The sequence below is a fragment of the Pagrus pagrus genome (genome assembly GCF_965226575.1).
Source record: "Pagrus pagrus genome assembly, chromosome: 21".
NCBI lineage: Eukaryota > Metazoa > Chordata > Actinopteri > Spariformes > Sparidae > Pagrus > Pagrus pagrus.
Window position 1 is genome coordinate 4,868,480 of NC_140208.1, and position 14,416 is coordinate 4,882,895.

The following is a 14,416-nucleotide window of genomic DNA, read 5'->3' on the forward strand; positions in this document are numbered from 1 at the left end:
GGTTGCAAAAAGATGTCTGACTGTGTGTAAGCTTATGAAGAAAAATGACCCTACTACCTAGTTAAATCGATGTGTTATTTGTCTGTTTAAAGTGAGTTTATTTTTAATATTTCCAACTTTTTTTGTGCTGTAGTCTGCACAGGTTGTTTTATTTTGAGAATTGACCAGATGCCGTTCCGCTGTCTGAATATCCAATAAAAAACAAACGTTTATACCAGGTATAAATGGTGTCTGATGGAGTTAGAACATGCAACAATAAACCAAATATTGAGGAGAACATAGAAAGTGTCTGTACAGCTCAGACAGTGTCATAAATAAGCCCTTGAAAAAAGAAACGTCCAGACTTCCAGAAACTTTTCTGTATTTGTCTCTTCCCTCCATCATCCTGGATCCCTGTACCAGCTAACAATCTGCTACTCTAATTAGGTTAAAGAAAAACAGGAGCATGACTTACTGCCAGTTTAATTTCTAACAGAGAACTAATTTAGCTCTTTAGACCAACAAGTAAACGCTTTATCACAAGCCCTGTGTCAAAGCAGAAGGGGGTATTTGTGGCAACAAATGGTCCACTTGACAGAATAAGCTCCGTTCTCGAGGGTTCTCCCAAACTGAATCCAAACAGTCGGAAAACAATTTTGTGGGGAATACAATTAATCCCCCCAAAACAACTCCAATTATTAGAGTACACGTGGGAAAGGCACACAATAAGAGACGAAACTCAAAGCCCGCATCAATAATATGCATCACGCAGAGCAACACGCACGCTCGAGGAGCAGAAACACACCTGCACCCTCACTGACACATGTGAAAGGCATGAAAAGCACAGATGGGAACTGGCTGCTCTGAGGGGAATTATGAAAGCGCAGAGATGGAGGATGGAGAGCGAGTTAAGTAGAGGGGGAGAAAACATTTCTGAAGGGAGAGTGCGGGAGAGAGTGCTTCTTGTCAGCGTTGGATGTGTTCAGCATTCCCAGGAGTCGAGCTCTCTGCTCTCAGACTCTCCCGATGGCCTCCAGCTCTCCTCCCACACCAGGCTCCTTTAACACGAGCTCCAGGACAGGGAGCTGGACTCCATTAGCACCGCAAATAAAACAAGGTCCGGCTCTGTTAGGATGCACCACGCAGGCCTAAAGGTTACATTTGCACAGCGATGGAGTTGTATTACAGCATGTTTGTTATTATGTGGAGGAACGAGGCCTGGTGTTACACCCTCTGCCTCATTAATGTTTTATTTCTTCTCTGTCTGGATCTAAAGTCTATGGATAGACGGTTATTAGCGATTTTAGGCTAAAGCTCTGACCCGACTGCAGAATTTATAACAATGCCAGAAGGTAAAGACTGTATTTTTTGAGGATTAGATAAAGGTTTGAATGAATGACTGTATACTTTTGACATACTTTGTATACTTTCACAAGCAACTGATGCATAAAAATGTTCATGTGCATTAAAGATGCTGAATAAATACAAACACAAGACATTTAAACGTACTATGAAGAACTTTTAACTGCTCGTAAAACAGTCTCTATATGACCTACATTAGCATCAATGAGAGGACCATCGGGCTATTTCCATAAAGTTATTGTTAACAGATGCATTACCTCATCGCTATGCATCCTGCAAACAGCTAAATAAAAATATGCTGCAGCTTTCTTTCACTTGCTTCCAAAATAAGTGCACGTGCCAGCTAGATGGTTCGACTGGAGGTGGAGGAGCTCACACCGCTTTTATCCACAGGAGCCGCCGGAATCAACAAATAAACCACATACGAGATGTATAAACTCAAATAAAATATGTGTAAAATCTCCTTCCAGATAGAGAAACCGCCTCTGAAATTCTCCTCGACATCAGGCGCTCGGTTGTTGTCTGCCGTCACGCCACTCCTTGTCATTTTGTTTAGTCGTGTATGCGGCTGAAGATCAATTTATCCATTTCTGTTGTACGTGCACGCTGGAATAAACTCCCTCTCTATATCTCTGATCATATTCTGCTACTTGAGAATATGTAGTATGAAACTGGGATGCATGTTTTTCCTACACTTTTTAAATATTTCTTTAAATCCTGAAGTAAACAGTATGTACTTGGCGGGGTCCACATGACCTCAGTTTTGTGATGAGGCGCTCTTTACCTCCACTCTGTTTATCATTTCCATATGTCAGGGAAACCTCTCTGTTATTCTGTTATTGGCCTGCATGCACAGACATGATCTAAGGAGATGTTTATGCCAAGCTGCTCTTCTGTTCCTTCACGATGTGATCAAAAGCTTTTCACAGGCAACATTTTCTCACCGCTCTTATAATCAAGCATGTTTTTTATATTTCACACCAGTCAGCAAATCATGTTTTTGCCCCTCAGACACATCATATAGGAGGAGCTCAGGAGTTGCTGTAATTGAGCTTAAATGCCAACTCGATCTGCCTTTCACATTTTTACCTTGACTTCAATCACAGCATTGTTTTCACTGATGGTTCCCTTTGCCCTTTTCAGAGCATATCACATGGCTTAACAGGGCATTAAATAATCTCCTAAATAGCCTACCGGGTGCATGTAGCATCTTATTAGAAATGCTCTTTTCATGCTGTGATGTTGAAGGAGAACGGAGGATATCCGACAAGACCACTGTTGAGGATGCTCACCTGTGAAGACACTGTACATAAAACAGCAGCAAAGGTTGCACAATTAGTATGTGTGGAACGCTGGATCACGATCTTGTGGTCTTGCGAATCCATGGAGCCAGGCTTCAAGCTCTCTGGGCTTGTCGCCGAACAGACAGCGGTTGAACCAGTCTGTGACCTTTGAGGAACTACTGGCAGCTGCAGGTGTGGTTTGGATGTGACGACCAGCAGGAGAAGCAACTGTGTGTTTGAAAACAACAATGGCGGCTCCTGAAGACGTTAGCTCAGCTGCTATATCATCGGTTATATCAGAACTGGAGAGTTTAGTTCATTGAAAGAGCAGAAAAGAAAAGCACTGAAGGCTTTTTTTCTTTTATAGATGGAAAAGATGCTTTCGCTCTTCTCTCGATATGTACCATATAATCCCTGGCGTGACGGACTTCAAGTGCTTTGTCTTCTCGCTCATGACGCCTCTGTTAGCGCTCTCCTACTGTTGAACTGGTTGAAGATAGTCCGTGATTGATGGAAACGGACAGATGGTTCGTTCAATCACCAGCCAAGTATTTTTTCGAAAGAGCACAGCTTTTAAAGGACGACTTCCCGCGTGGTTCTGCGTAACAAAACATCTGGTGCGTCAGGTTAGTCGCATGTTGAACCTTCTGAACATGTCTTTTGGGCAAAAGTTACGTATGTAGGCTGAGAAAAACCAATTAACGCTGCAGTGGGAAGACGAGGTTGACTTTTTCACTGCCGCTCGAATGTAAACATCCACATCACTCCATACAGCTGCTGAGGGCGACAGCCATCAAACTGTCAGCTATGTGACAGTTCACTCCTCCCAAGTGGCGGCAGGTTGTTTGGAGATGGAAATATAGGCGAACTGGATAAAAACAGATTTATTCAGGTCTCTGTCAATCAAATGACAACTACGCCTTCTCTGCATCTCTGCACCGAGATCTTGCATCCTGACAACTGGTCCCCTCATAACCTAAGACACCACAGCCTGCCACATGTTAAGCTTTATTTTCCCACAGCTGAGCTGCACAGCTTTCTGCTTTCAACCACACATCTGATACAAAACAACAACCAGAGAATTGGCACAGCGATAATGACAGAGCGACACTGAATATGATGGCTCCCTGAATAAGCTCCAGCTCTAACCCTCCATTACAGTCCAATCAATCCAAAAATAGCATTATTGAAAATATTAGCAGCCTTGCAGCTAAAAAAAACGAAAGGGCTTAGCACCCTTGGCGGAGCTTCAGAAGTGATTTTCACTGCTCTAAGAGCGCTCAGTGGAAAGGGTGAGAGAAACGGTGTCAAGTGGCCATAAGAAGCAAAAGGACAACAAAACAAAAACACAGGCACAGAAACAAGAACAGACACAGTTCAGTGTGAAAGTTCCCACATCTGCTCAGATGTACTGCAGCAGACAGCAACTCAAACAACTTAACTTCTTGTCTAACATCATCGCTTCAGGGAAACAACTCTAAACAAATATGTTAACAAACAAACTAAAGGGAAATTTGATTTGCAAAGAAGCAGGCAGCCTGGCCGGACTTCAACAAATGTCACACAGCCGTGGTTGCAGACAGTGAGTGTGTCGGTTGGTGAATAAAAACAACAAACATGATTGAATATTTTTTGATGGAATGCAAGTTTTTACAGGTCGAGGCTTGACGACAGGCATACCACGGAGCGCTTTTTCAATTTCCAACTGTTAAAAACTCCAACGGGATTGCAACACAGCTTTAAATATGCAAAGTCCCTCACACTGTGCCTCTCAGCAACCTGAGCCAACCCCGCAGAGAACGTGCACACTGTACTTTCCTTGCAGCGCACACGCTCACACTCACAAACACAGTCAAGCACAAGAGCGTGTAAAGCTTTTAGTTGACGTGCGAGAGCAACAGTTTGATTTCTACGGCCTCGACAGCCGCTCGTACAGCATGTACACATTGTTGCACAATAAATGCACACAGTCCCAAAACAAGCAGAGAACAGAAGACTCGACGACACGAGCCAAAAGAGATGACATGATAAAGACTTACAGTGCTGACCTGATGACGCAGTGGGACTGTAAAATATGCATGGCGGAGGAGCACTTCGAGTTCAAGTTGCAGATGTACCTGACTTTTCGCTACACAGCTCTCACGCATGGACTCCGTCTATCTGTGTTTCTCACTCTCTTAAACCCTGATGTCTCTACCAGTTGTGCTATCTTTAGCCTGCTGACCCACTCAAATGCATGCTGCCTCTCCCTCCCTCCCACTTCTGCAATCTGTGGGACTTTTCTTGCTCTGCTGGCACTGTAGTACCACCCAGTCCCCTCTGATTGGAAGACAGCCAGTGTCTCCACCTGTGACTTTTGACAGCAACTGCAGGGGTGTGTTGAACAGGTAATTACCGAGGCTGTCAGGTAGCTGAGAGCTCTATTTTAAGAACAGCGTAGGTTTTTCACGACAGCTGCAGCACGCATGATTGCAAAACAAAGCAGAACTGTGTGTTCCTAGAGATAATTACCCTGAGTTCGATGCACTTAAAGGATTACGTTGGCGTTAGTCTATATGTTTCAACATGATTATTCTTTATCAAGCGTGATGATGCAAAACAAGTCAGACAAGACACAACACAGGTGGCAGGTTGGCATGAAGGGGCAAAACATAGACTGAATTTAGGCAAACAGCAAAAATGGCTCTGATTGACTAAGGTCTGAAAGTTACACGGACACAGAACAGTAGTTTTTAAACCTATTCGTGTTAAATATCAAAAATATCGATACAAAGTTACATGGAGATTCAGCACTACACCGCTGTAGTGCTTCTGAAGATATATATATATATATTTAAGAAAGAAAGAAAGAAAGAAAGAAGAGGACAGGAGAGAGGAAAATAAAAATAAAGACACAACAAATAAATTGAATTTAAAGGTCCAGTTTGTAAGAAAGTTGATTTTGAGTCTCATTCCCAACATCCCAAAGCATCAGTATTTGATGAGTTGGGAATTTTTACAATCGGACCTTTAATTCAACTACTGTAGAAAAAAAAAAAGGTACATGGAGGTGAGTTGTCCTGGGAGAGTCGGCCGGTGATGTCCCGGGTCAGAGGTAAGAACAGCTGCAACGATCAGTCAATTAATCCCCATTTACTCAAACTTTTTACGCCGTGTATCACCTCACAAAAATATTAGGCTCACCTTGTTCCCACCTGGAGCCACGATAATATACTACATTTTCCAGTTTAAGTACTTTAATTTAAAATTCTTCAGTATTTTGCTATCATTACATACTTTTAAATTAACTTCTTTTCATTTCATTTCATTGGATTTCTCTTTACTGTGCCACTCGAGGGAGCTGGGGTACCACCACATTACCACCACGATCGATCAGTCGTTTTTTTTTTCAAACAAAAATGTCAAACATTTGCTGGTTTTGGCTTCTTCTGTGAGGCTTTGCTTCTTTTCTTTGTCGTTTATAATAGTAAGGGTCGAGACTTTTGGTTTTGGACTGTTGGTTGGACAAAAGAAGCGATCTGAAGACGTTACTGAGTGAGAAAAAAAATGATTATTGTTAATTGTCTGAATGGACCCTTTGCGTCAATAATGGAGGGCTAAGAAGCACCTGCTTTGAAGCTCGTGCTCCTTGAACAGCCAGAACAATCCAAAGACACTCAGAATAGTTAAGAGATTTATATCCATAACAGCGTCTGAATGAGGCCCCCTGTCCGATGTTTAATGGACCACAGTGGCCTATTGTTCAGTGTGCATGCTACAGTCCTATAGCTGAGACTGTCTCGTCCTATACATCCAGCTAATGGACACTTTGTTCCCTCGTGTGTCCCGCCACTGTCTAAATTACAGGCTGTGCTGGCGGGGGATATATAGCATGCCACTGAGTGAAAGCAAGACAACTCCCTCAGTCCAAATACACAAGTGTACAGCAAACCACACATAACCAATAATAAACATGGAGCTAAATCCTCACATGCATATAGCTCGGTACACGCTGTACTATAGAACTTAAATAAAGACTTTGCAGACTAAATCAGTGCAGTAAGCCTGTGATTAGCTGCTTTTATTTCACAACTCGTATGTGAATTTAATGTGTTGTGAGTCTGTAAATTATAATCTATACTTTCCTGAACTATTTCCACCGCTGAGGACTACGATCGTTAACATAGAGAGTGATATACTAACTATAACTATCACGTGTGCACACACATGACAACACTTCAACCAACCAATTATATTTTTAAACGGTAATTAGTAACCCTCCCAACCCTTAAGTCATTAAGTCAAGTCACTCCCCCCCCCCAAGATGCTGCTACTCTTAACTGCAACATCCGGTCTTTATGAAGAGAAAATACTTATCCTACATACTAAAATATCCGGCTTCCATTACATATGTTTGTCACAAATGTTTGATAATCACATTTGAGGGATCACACACTCAAAAAAATGTGTGTTTATGCATATTTTCCATATATAAAGAACATCGAGGTCTTTTGCTCTCTGATATCTGCATCAGCGTCGGCCCCAAAAATCCAATAATCCAGTCTGTGTTGGGCTCTAAATTATGCATCACTGTGGACCGTTATCATTATCATATCGGTGTACAGAAAATTGTAAAAAGCTAAAGCAGATGAACCCAAATGAAACTTATTCAAGAAGTGCACTTGGGACCGACTACAACTGTTAGATCTGGGAGAAGTCAGTTATTTTTGCTGCTCTCCACATTGATTTTACATTCATATGGCCCCTCGACCGAGGCACTGGTCCCCGGGTGCTGTACGCCGGCCGCCCACTGCTCCCTCAGGAGGGGTTAAATGCAGACTACCAGTGTCAACATGTTGTACATTGTATGATATATGATATAAATAAAGATTTAAGATCTTCCTCTTAGGTGCTGTGCCTGAGCCTTATTGTTGTCAGGAGACCTGGTATTCACCTGGAATAGCTAAAATGTGTCACCTAAAATTGACACAAATGCACTTGGCACTTTTCCAAAAGGCAGAAATCAGCTTTTCTTTCCTTCTTTGCCTTGAAAACTAACAGTTTCCAGTAAATGTTGCCACTGCTGTCGCGATTCCTGCAGGACAACAATGAAACTGACAGCTGTTTCGGTCAATTACTGTGATTAGCCGAGGTGCACGCTGACTGACACACACACACACATACACAAACTCCTGTCAGTACGAGGCTGCTTCCCTCTCACGGTACTGGAAAGTTGAATTTTTGGGTTGAATACTTTACATCACCATGGTGACGAAGGTCGCAGTGATCTGAGGGCAGGTTGGCCTGAGGTTAAGATCCCAAAATGTGTAAGAGTCATCTCCAAAAACACAACTCACATATCTCACATAACACACAGTCTTACCCCCCCACAGACGCAGCAATGATCAGCTTTCAGTCAACAAAACTAGTCTATTAATAAGAAAGGTATTCGCTCAGGTTATTGAGTTCAGCAGGTGTACAGTGTGTATACATTGAACACATACTATGAAGACGCACCCATATACTGCTGGAGCAACTGTCAACTCAACGAAACGCCTTCATCACCTGTCAGAAATAACCGGTTATGAACAGTAACTCCCTCTCTATTCAACCTGAGTTTCAAAGCCCGACTTAGTATAATTCAATTCCCACGCGGACAAAGAAGCGGTGATGTAACAAGTCACAAAATCCATAGCAACAGAGCAATTAACAATGCCTTCAACAGGGGCACGGCAGGACATCCTGTCATCATGTATGTAAGGGAAGGAAAGGCTTGTTTACTACAGGCGGCCTGCGCTGTAGCATGGCGGGCGGGGGGGGAATCTGACCAACAGGGACACATGAGCTGTGGTGGATGTTACAGTCAGTGGGGAGCAAAACAGGGAGGCTCGATGTTTATGTCACAGGAGGTAAAGAAAACAAAGTAATAACACATTTTAGGTGTGTACACGGTTCGGAAAAAGGATCGTATTTTCTCCCAAATGTGTCAAGATGCAAATATTTTATACTGTTTCGAAAATAATAAGTGGATTGGAGGAGAAATATAACAAAGCCTGATCATCATTTATTTCTCATGATGACAGTTTATCTCTGATGAAGGGAAACACATGTTTGAGAGGTTCTGCCTGTGACTGCAGGAGGTGCAGCTGTAATTCATTTCTCAGATTGCCTGTAAAATTAGACGGATTAGTGTGATTGTTATAATTCAGGTTTGTTTCGGTTATAGTCACGTTTTAATTTGTGTTTATAGACATTTTATTCATTCTGCTTATTGTTTTGCTGCTGCATTTGTTTAGTTTATTCTCTTATTTCAATTATTTGTATTTCTCTACTATTATCTTTGGATGCATGTATATTCTTGGGGTGCTTCTCTGACACATAAACCCTGATGGAGGTCACCTGGGTGGGTTGGAGGGCTAATATCGGTGTCATAAGAACATATTTCTTTAAGTTTTCTGGAATCTTTTATTGTGGGAAATCTATAAATAAAGTTGTAAAACATACAGATTTTACATAATTATACACTTCTGTTCATAACGATTACTTCTTTTTGCAGCATAAATTAATGTATTAAACGTGACTGTTAAAGTGATTAGGAAAGAAATAATTAAGTTGCTGCGATGCTCTTGTTCTTCGCCTTGCTGATATTTTCCTTAAGAGTGGAACGTGCCCACCATCAGAGGTGGGAACTAACAAAGTACAAATACTTAGTTACTGTACTTAAGTTCATTTTTCAGGTATCTGTACTTGTGTATTTATTTTTCCAGACAACTTTTTACTTCTCCTCCCCACATGTTAACACAAATATCTGAACTTTCTCCTCCTCACATTTTCAAAACAGGCCTATTACTTTAGTTTTACTGCATTTGAAGGGAATTATTGATAATTTTTATTTTGCGTCATTGCACGCCACCTCCCAACATCACAAGACTGATTTCAATCTGTCACTGCACATCATGCACGGCAGATGCAGCGAGACGAAACAACATAAAATATGTAAGAAGACGTAAACAGACAGAGAGGGAGACTGGGATGGGGAGAAAAGACGTGTTAGTGTCTCGTATCTGCAGAGACCCTGCAGCCCTCAGCCTGGATTGTCTTATTTTCTCACTTTGTTGCTGCTAGAGACGCTTTATCAACCCAAAATGTGGCTATTTGACGTCCTGAAGATGAGAGATGATTGTTAGACTAATCAAAAATGAAAACAATGATTAGTGGCAGCCTGAGGTTGATCTTCCTCTCTCTGGATGCACAGACAGGTTTGAATGTGAGACAGATACCACAAGGAGTTACTATCAGACGTCTCCTGCTATTCACAGCTGAGCGAAGCAGCTCATACCTGCGGTGAACATGCAGTCCTACCGAGCAGCGACACCCAGTCTAACAGGTTAGAAGACCGGCGTGGGACGCAAACCAGCAGTAATGACACGTTATTAAATCACTTATTGTCTCTGAGTTTATCTTGACAGCACCGCATGCACCGCCGCCCCAAAAAGAAACCCAGCACTGTGATCTTCACCGCTCTCGTGTTGACTGGAGGCTCTCAGATCAGTGGATGAAAACAGGCCTCTTGAAGCGCATCGACAACAAAGATTCCTGGATGCAGCGAACCACGCGCCAGCCTTCGTCGCTGTTAATGCAACACGGTGCAAGCAGCCTTGCATCAGCTGCGATGATATGTTAGTGCGAGTGACGCAAGCCGCGACTGCACATCTACGTTTGAACTGAATCCGGCGTGACAAAGCGCACAACAATTTATGCATTTTAATGAGGCAAATATGTGAAAGCAAACTCACGAAGAACGCCATCAGTTCTCTTGGTTTGAGCAGCACAGAAACCTCAAAAAAGTGGGTCAAACTAAACTAAATTTTGATGAGAGAATCTTTCATATTTATGTTAAAAAAAAGCCGAAAATGTCTTGACCACATATCAAACATTGTTCAATCCATAGGTACAGGTGTTCCTTTCTCCGTCTGCACGTTGGTAACCATAGCACCGCTTCAAAGAGGCCGAGCAGGCTCAAAACAACAGGCTGTCAACATGTAGAGGGGAGAGGCTGTGAGAGAATGAATAAAATCCACTGTCATCCAGAACACATCACTGATATTGATGCTTCAGTCTGAAGCCCCGAGAGCTTCATTCCTTCATTCCTTGTGTTTTAAATTATCTGTGAGGTGCAAAGTGCTGCAGCCAGCGCTCTGTACAGGTGTTCAAACACAAGCAGAGATATATAGAATACCCACCCCCCGACATGTCAAGTGAAACGGATAGGCTGGCGTACGGGCTCCTACATCCATGACCGTAGCAACTGTGCCTGTCCCGGGCAGCAGAGCTGTTAATCTCCTGACAGGTGTTCATGTTAGCTGAGGAATCTATGCAGGCTCCGCCGGATTGACTCTCTTAACGCGAGCACATGGAGACAGCGCGGAGGGAGAATCTGATGCTGCATTCTAGGCGGCCTTGCTAGTCACTCCACATGGTAATAATAACATACCTCATTATCGCGTAAATTCATTCTGACGGGATTGCAACACGCCCACGAAATATTCAAGGTCCCTCAGCCACCTGAGCTAACCCCACACTGTGCTTTACCTCCACAGTGCAAAACTTAAGTTGTTGACGTGTAACAGCGACAGATTGATTCCTATAGCTTTAAATAAGTAGGTTTCTAAGAACATATTTAAGTGTCATTAAGTTCAGGAGTCCAATTCAAACACATGACATTAATGCCGTGTGTCTATTGTTGCCTTCACGTGCAGCTCCTATCCTCTTACTGCCAAGAAAGCAGTATGTACTATATGTCTCTAACCAGGGCTGCCAAAGAGGGCTCAGAGCGTTTGTTTGTGTTGCAGGCCAGCATAAGGTTCGATTTATAAGTTATATGTTAATATTATTTATATATTTTACGTAAAAAACATATAAGGTCCAATCTTTATTCATTTTTGAGTCTCATTCCCAGCTCGTTAAATGCTGGTGCTTTGGGTTGGTGGCCGGCCGGATATGTCAACCCAGTAGTTGATGTCCTGGGGAGCACGGTGTCAGTAGGGTCAGTATATGACGAGTTGGGAATGAGACTCAACAATCAACTTTCTTCCAAACTGGACCTTTAAAATCAATTTAAAAAACCAAGCAGCAAAATCAGGAACGGTTCAGTAAAGTCTGTTGAGGGCGACCGTGATGAAACGTTTGGGCACATCTTACATAAAACATAAGTGCTTTGCTTTTACACAGAAAAAATAGCTGCTACAACATTTATTTTAAAGCCAGAATGAACACTTAATGTTTCAATTATTGTATTAGCAAGAGGAATATTTATTTATAGCAATGTAAATAAGCTTTTTGTAAAATGTTTACTTCCACTAAAAGTTATTTGCATGATGAATAAAGCTGATGTGATTAAACAGAAGCTGCTGTGACCTTTCTACACTTATTTTCTGAAAACACAAACACCCGACCCGTATCCTCTCAAACAGAGACAAACTTAACGATTTTACGTTCTGTTTTCTTGTCTAACTGAAGCCCTTCCTCGCAGCCAAAGCTGACTGATACCGACTGATAATCCGTCTTTTACCCAGAGGGCGCCCTTCCTCCAGCGACGGCACTTCGAGAGCTGCACGGCTCCATTCCGCTAATATTATGTTTTCATTAATGAGAAGGAGCTTAGACAGTGCCGTGTTTGTTTGCGTTCGGGCCGGTCTGACTGGCTCTGCTCCTCAAGACATGAACAGAGGGAGGAGGAGCGTCGGGGTCAGATGTAGCTATAGGCTCAGCTCTCTGAAAAACAATTCAGACGAGAGGAAGAGAGCGGCGGCGGCGGGGGGGAAAGGGGTTACGTTGTTCAGACAAAACGGCCCAGAGATGTGAAAACAGAGCACCATGAGAAAGATTTAGATGATAAAGGAGAGACTTGAAAAAATAAAGATTTCCTCTTGGATGTCCTCAGAGAACCTCGTGCATATATAACAGCATTACACACAGCAGAGAGGACATGTCTGCTTCATTTCAGAGATGTGTTTACGTCAGGAGAGACAACCTAAAGGAGGAGCTGATTAAAGGCCGTAAAGACAGAATCTGTCCGCAAAAAACAGACTGAGATCAGCGTCACACTCACCGTTTCTCTTCTCCCTCTGATGGGTTAGGGTCCTGCTCCTTGGGAACGAGTTCCATTCACCTTAATTCCATCCAGCAGCCAATCATGAGAGACTGAGGCAAGCCCCACCCTCGGATGCACACTTGTCATTCGCCGGTCGGGAGGGTTCAGTCAGTGAAACATGACAGGGCCCCGTCCCTGAGCATTTGGGAGGAAGTGGGGTGGGGAGGTGTGAGGTCTCCAGAAGGACTTGACGCCCTGTGAGGTCGATGCGGTGCGGCTCGGTGTGACGCTGCGAGATGAGGAAGATGTCGGAGGTGTCCCGTTGAGGTAAATCTGCAGACGCTGGGGGGGGGGGCGGAGGCTGGAGGTGGGTGTCAGTCTCAGGGGTGCGGAGGGTGGAGTGTGATCCAGCCTGGAAGAGAACAAAGGACACAGTTAGATGACACCGTCTCTAGAGCTCAAAGCATTCGATCATCAGCAGTCAGTCGGTGGGCTCCGGGAGGTCAATTACTGATGAAAACAATTGTTACTTGCATTCATCGATATCTTGTCAGCAAGAAAAAAAAAACCCTTTGCACGTTGTTCTTCCTTGCACTGTATTCACACCAGCGAACACACTTCCTCTGAGTGAGGTGCATCTTTCTAAGGCAGTCTAACTGCAGTATACATGAGTTTGGTACAGATCTTGCTTTTATCTTTGTGATACAGTCTGATGGCGTCTCTTGTTGGCTCTCCTCCTTCTACAACACGTATCCTTGTAGGTGACAAAGCGCTCATTTTCCTGCAGAGGAAGGTTGTTTTCAATGCAGCCAGTAATCTCTCTATTAGCAGTAAAAGCAATAATAATATCAGTCATGTCTAAGGACATTCTCATGCCCCGTATCCCACTGTTGCGGATTAGAAAGGCATTGAGCCGGGGATTAGCGGAGGAAAGAATAAAGCCTTCCTTGGACAACAGAGGAGGGAGGCAGGGGCTAATGGATCAGGACCCTCTGACTACTCACACACACACACACACAGTCTTTCACGCAGATTCAGCTGCACATCCTAATGCTACTTAACCCTGCATAAGAGGTGACATTCTGTAAACAGGCTTCCAGGAAACATCCAGTTTTAGCAGCAGCAGTCGGCGGTGACAGTTCCCCCCCTCTGACCTTACAGGCCACCGTATCCAGTCTTAACTTGGTGTGTGCCTACAAAGAATTTCTCTTTTCTGTCTCTCGCTGAGCCAGCCTCCGTGCATGTCACATGTTTTTAGTTGGAAAACAATTCCCAGTGGGATGTAGGGCCGCGATTAAGGTTTAATTCATGATCGATAAATAAATGTTCTGGAGTCCAAAGTTATGTCTACAAACTGATTCTTTTGTCCAATCAACAGTCCAAAACCCAAAGATGCTTCATTTGCTCTCATAAATGACAAAGAAAAGCAGCATTTAAGGACCTGGAAGAATTTCTAACCTCGATAATCAATACCATGTTCGATACCACGGGGAAAAAATGACACAATAATGAGGGCATGAAATGTTTATGTAAAGATAAATAGAACAAGGTGTGTGTACTGTGTGTTTAGAGCATTAAAGGTAATTTAGGAGCAGCGGGAGGAGGCGGGAACATGTGGAGCGGTGTGTGTGGCAACTCGCAGTCGCTGGGAAGAGAGAGCGAGAAAGCACAGCTGGCATCAGCATAGATACTGTGGAAAATGAGTACTGAACAGGTCCAA

General features: G+C 43.2%; 1 protein-coding gene across 4 annotated transcripts in view; it reads right to left on the reverse strand.

Annotated features, from left to right (window-relative positions):
- Window positions 1–14,416, reverse strand: part of thrab (thyroid hormone receptor alpha b) — a 151,426-nt gene that overhangs the window by 27,812 nt on the left and 109,198 nt on the right. For 2 of the 4 annotated variants that reach the window (XM_084343034.1, XM_084343033.1), the window contains one exon: window positions 12,715–13,108. In XM_084343034.1, the coding sequence (XP_084199160.1) occupies window positions 12,715–12,770 (56 nt within the window). In that variant the 5' untranslated portion in view covers window positions 12,771–13,108. Of the gene's footprint in view, window positions 1–4,663; window positions 4,777–12,714; window positions 13,109–14,416 lie in introns of those variants that run through there. The other 2 variants (XM_084343035.1, XM_084343036.1) reach the window with 2 other exon arrangements.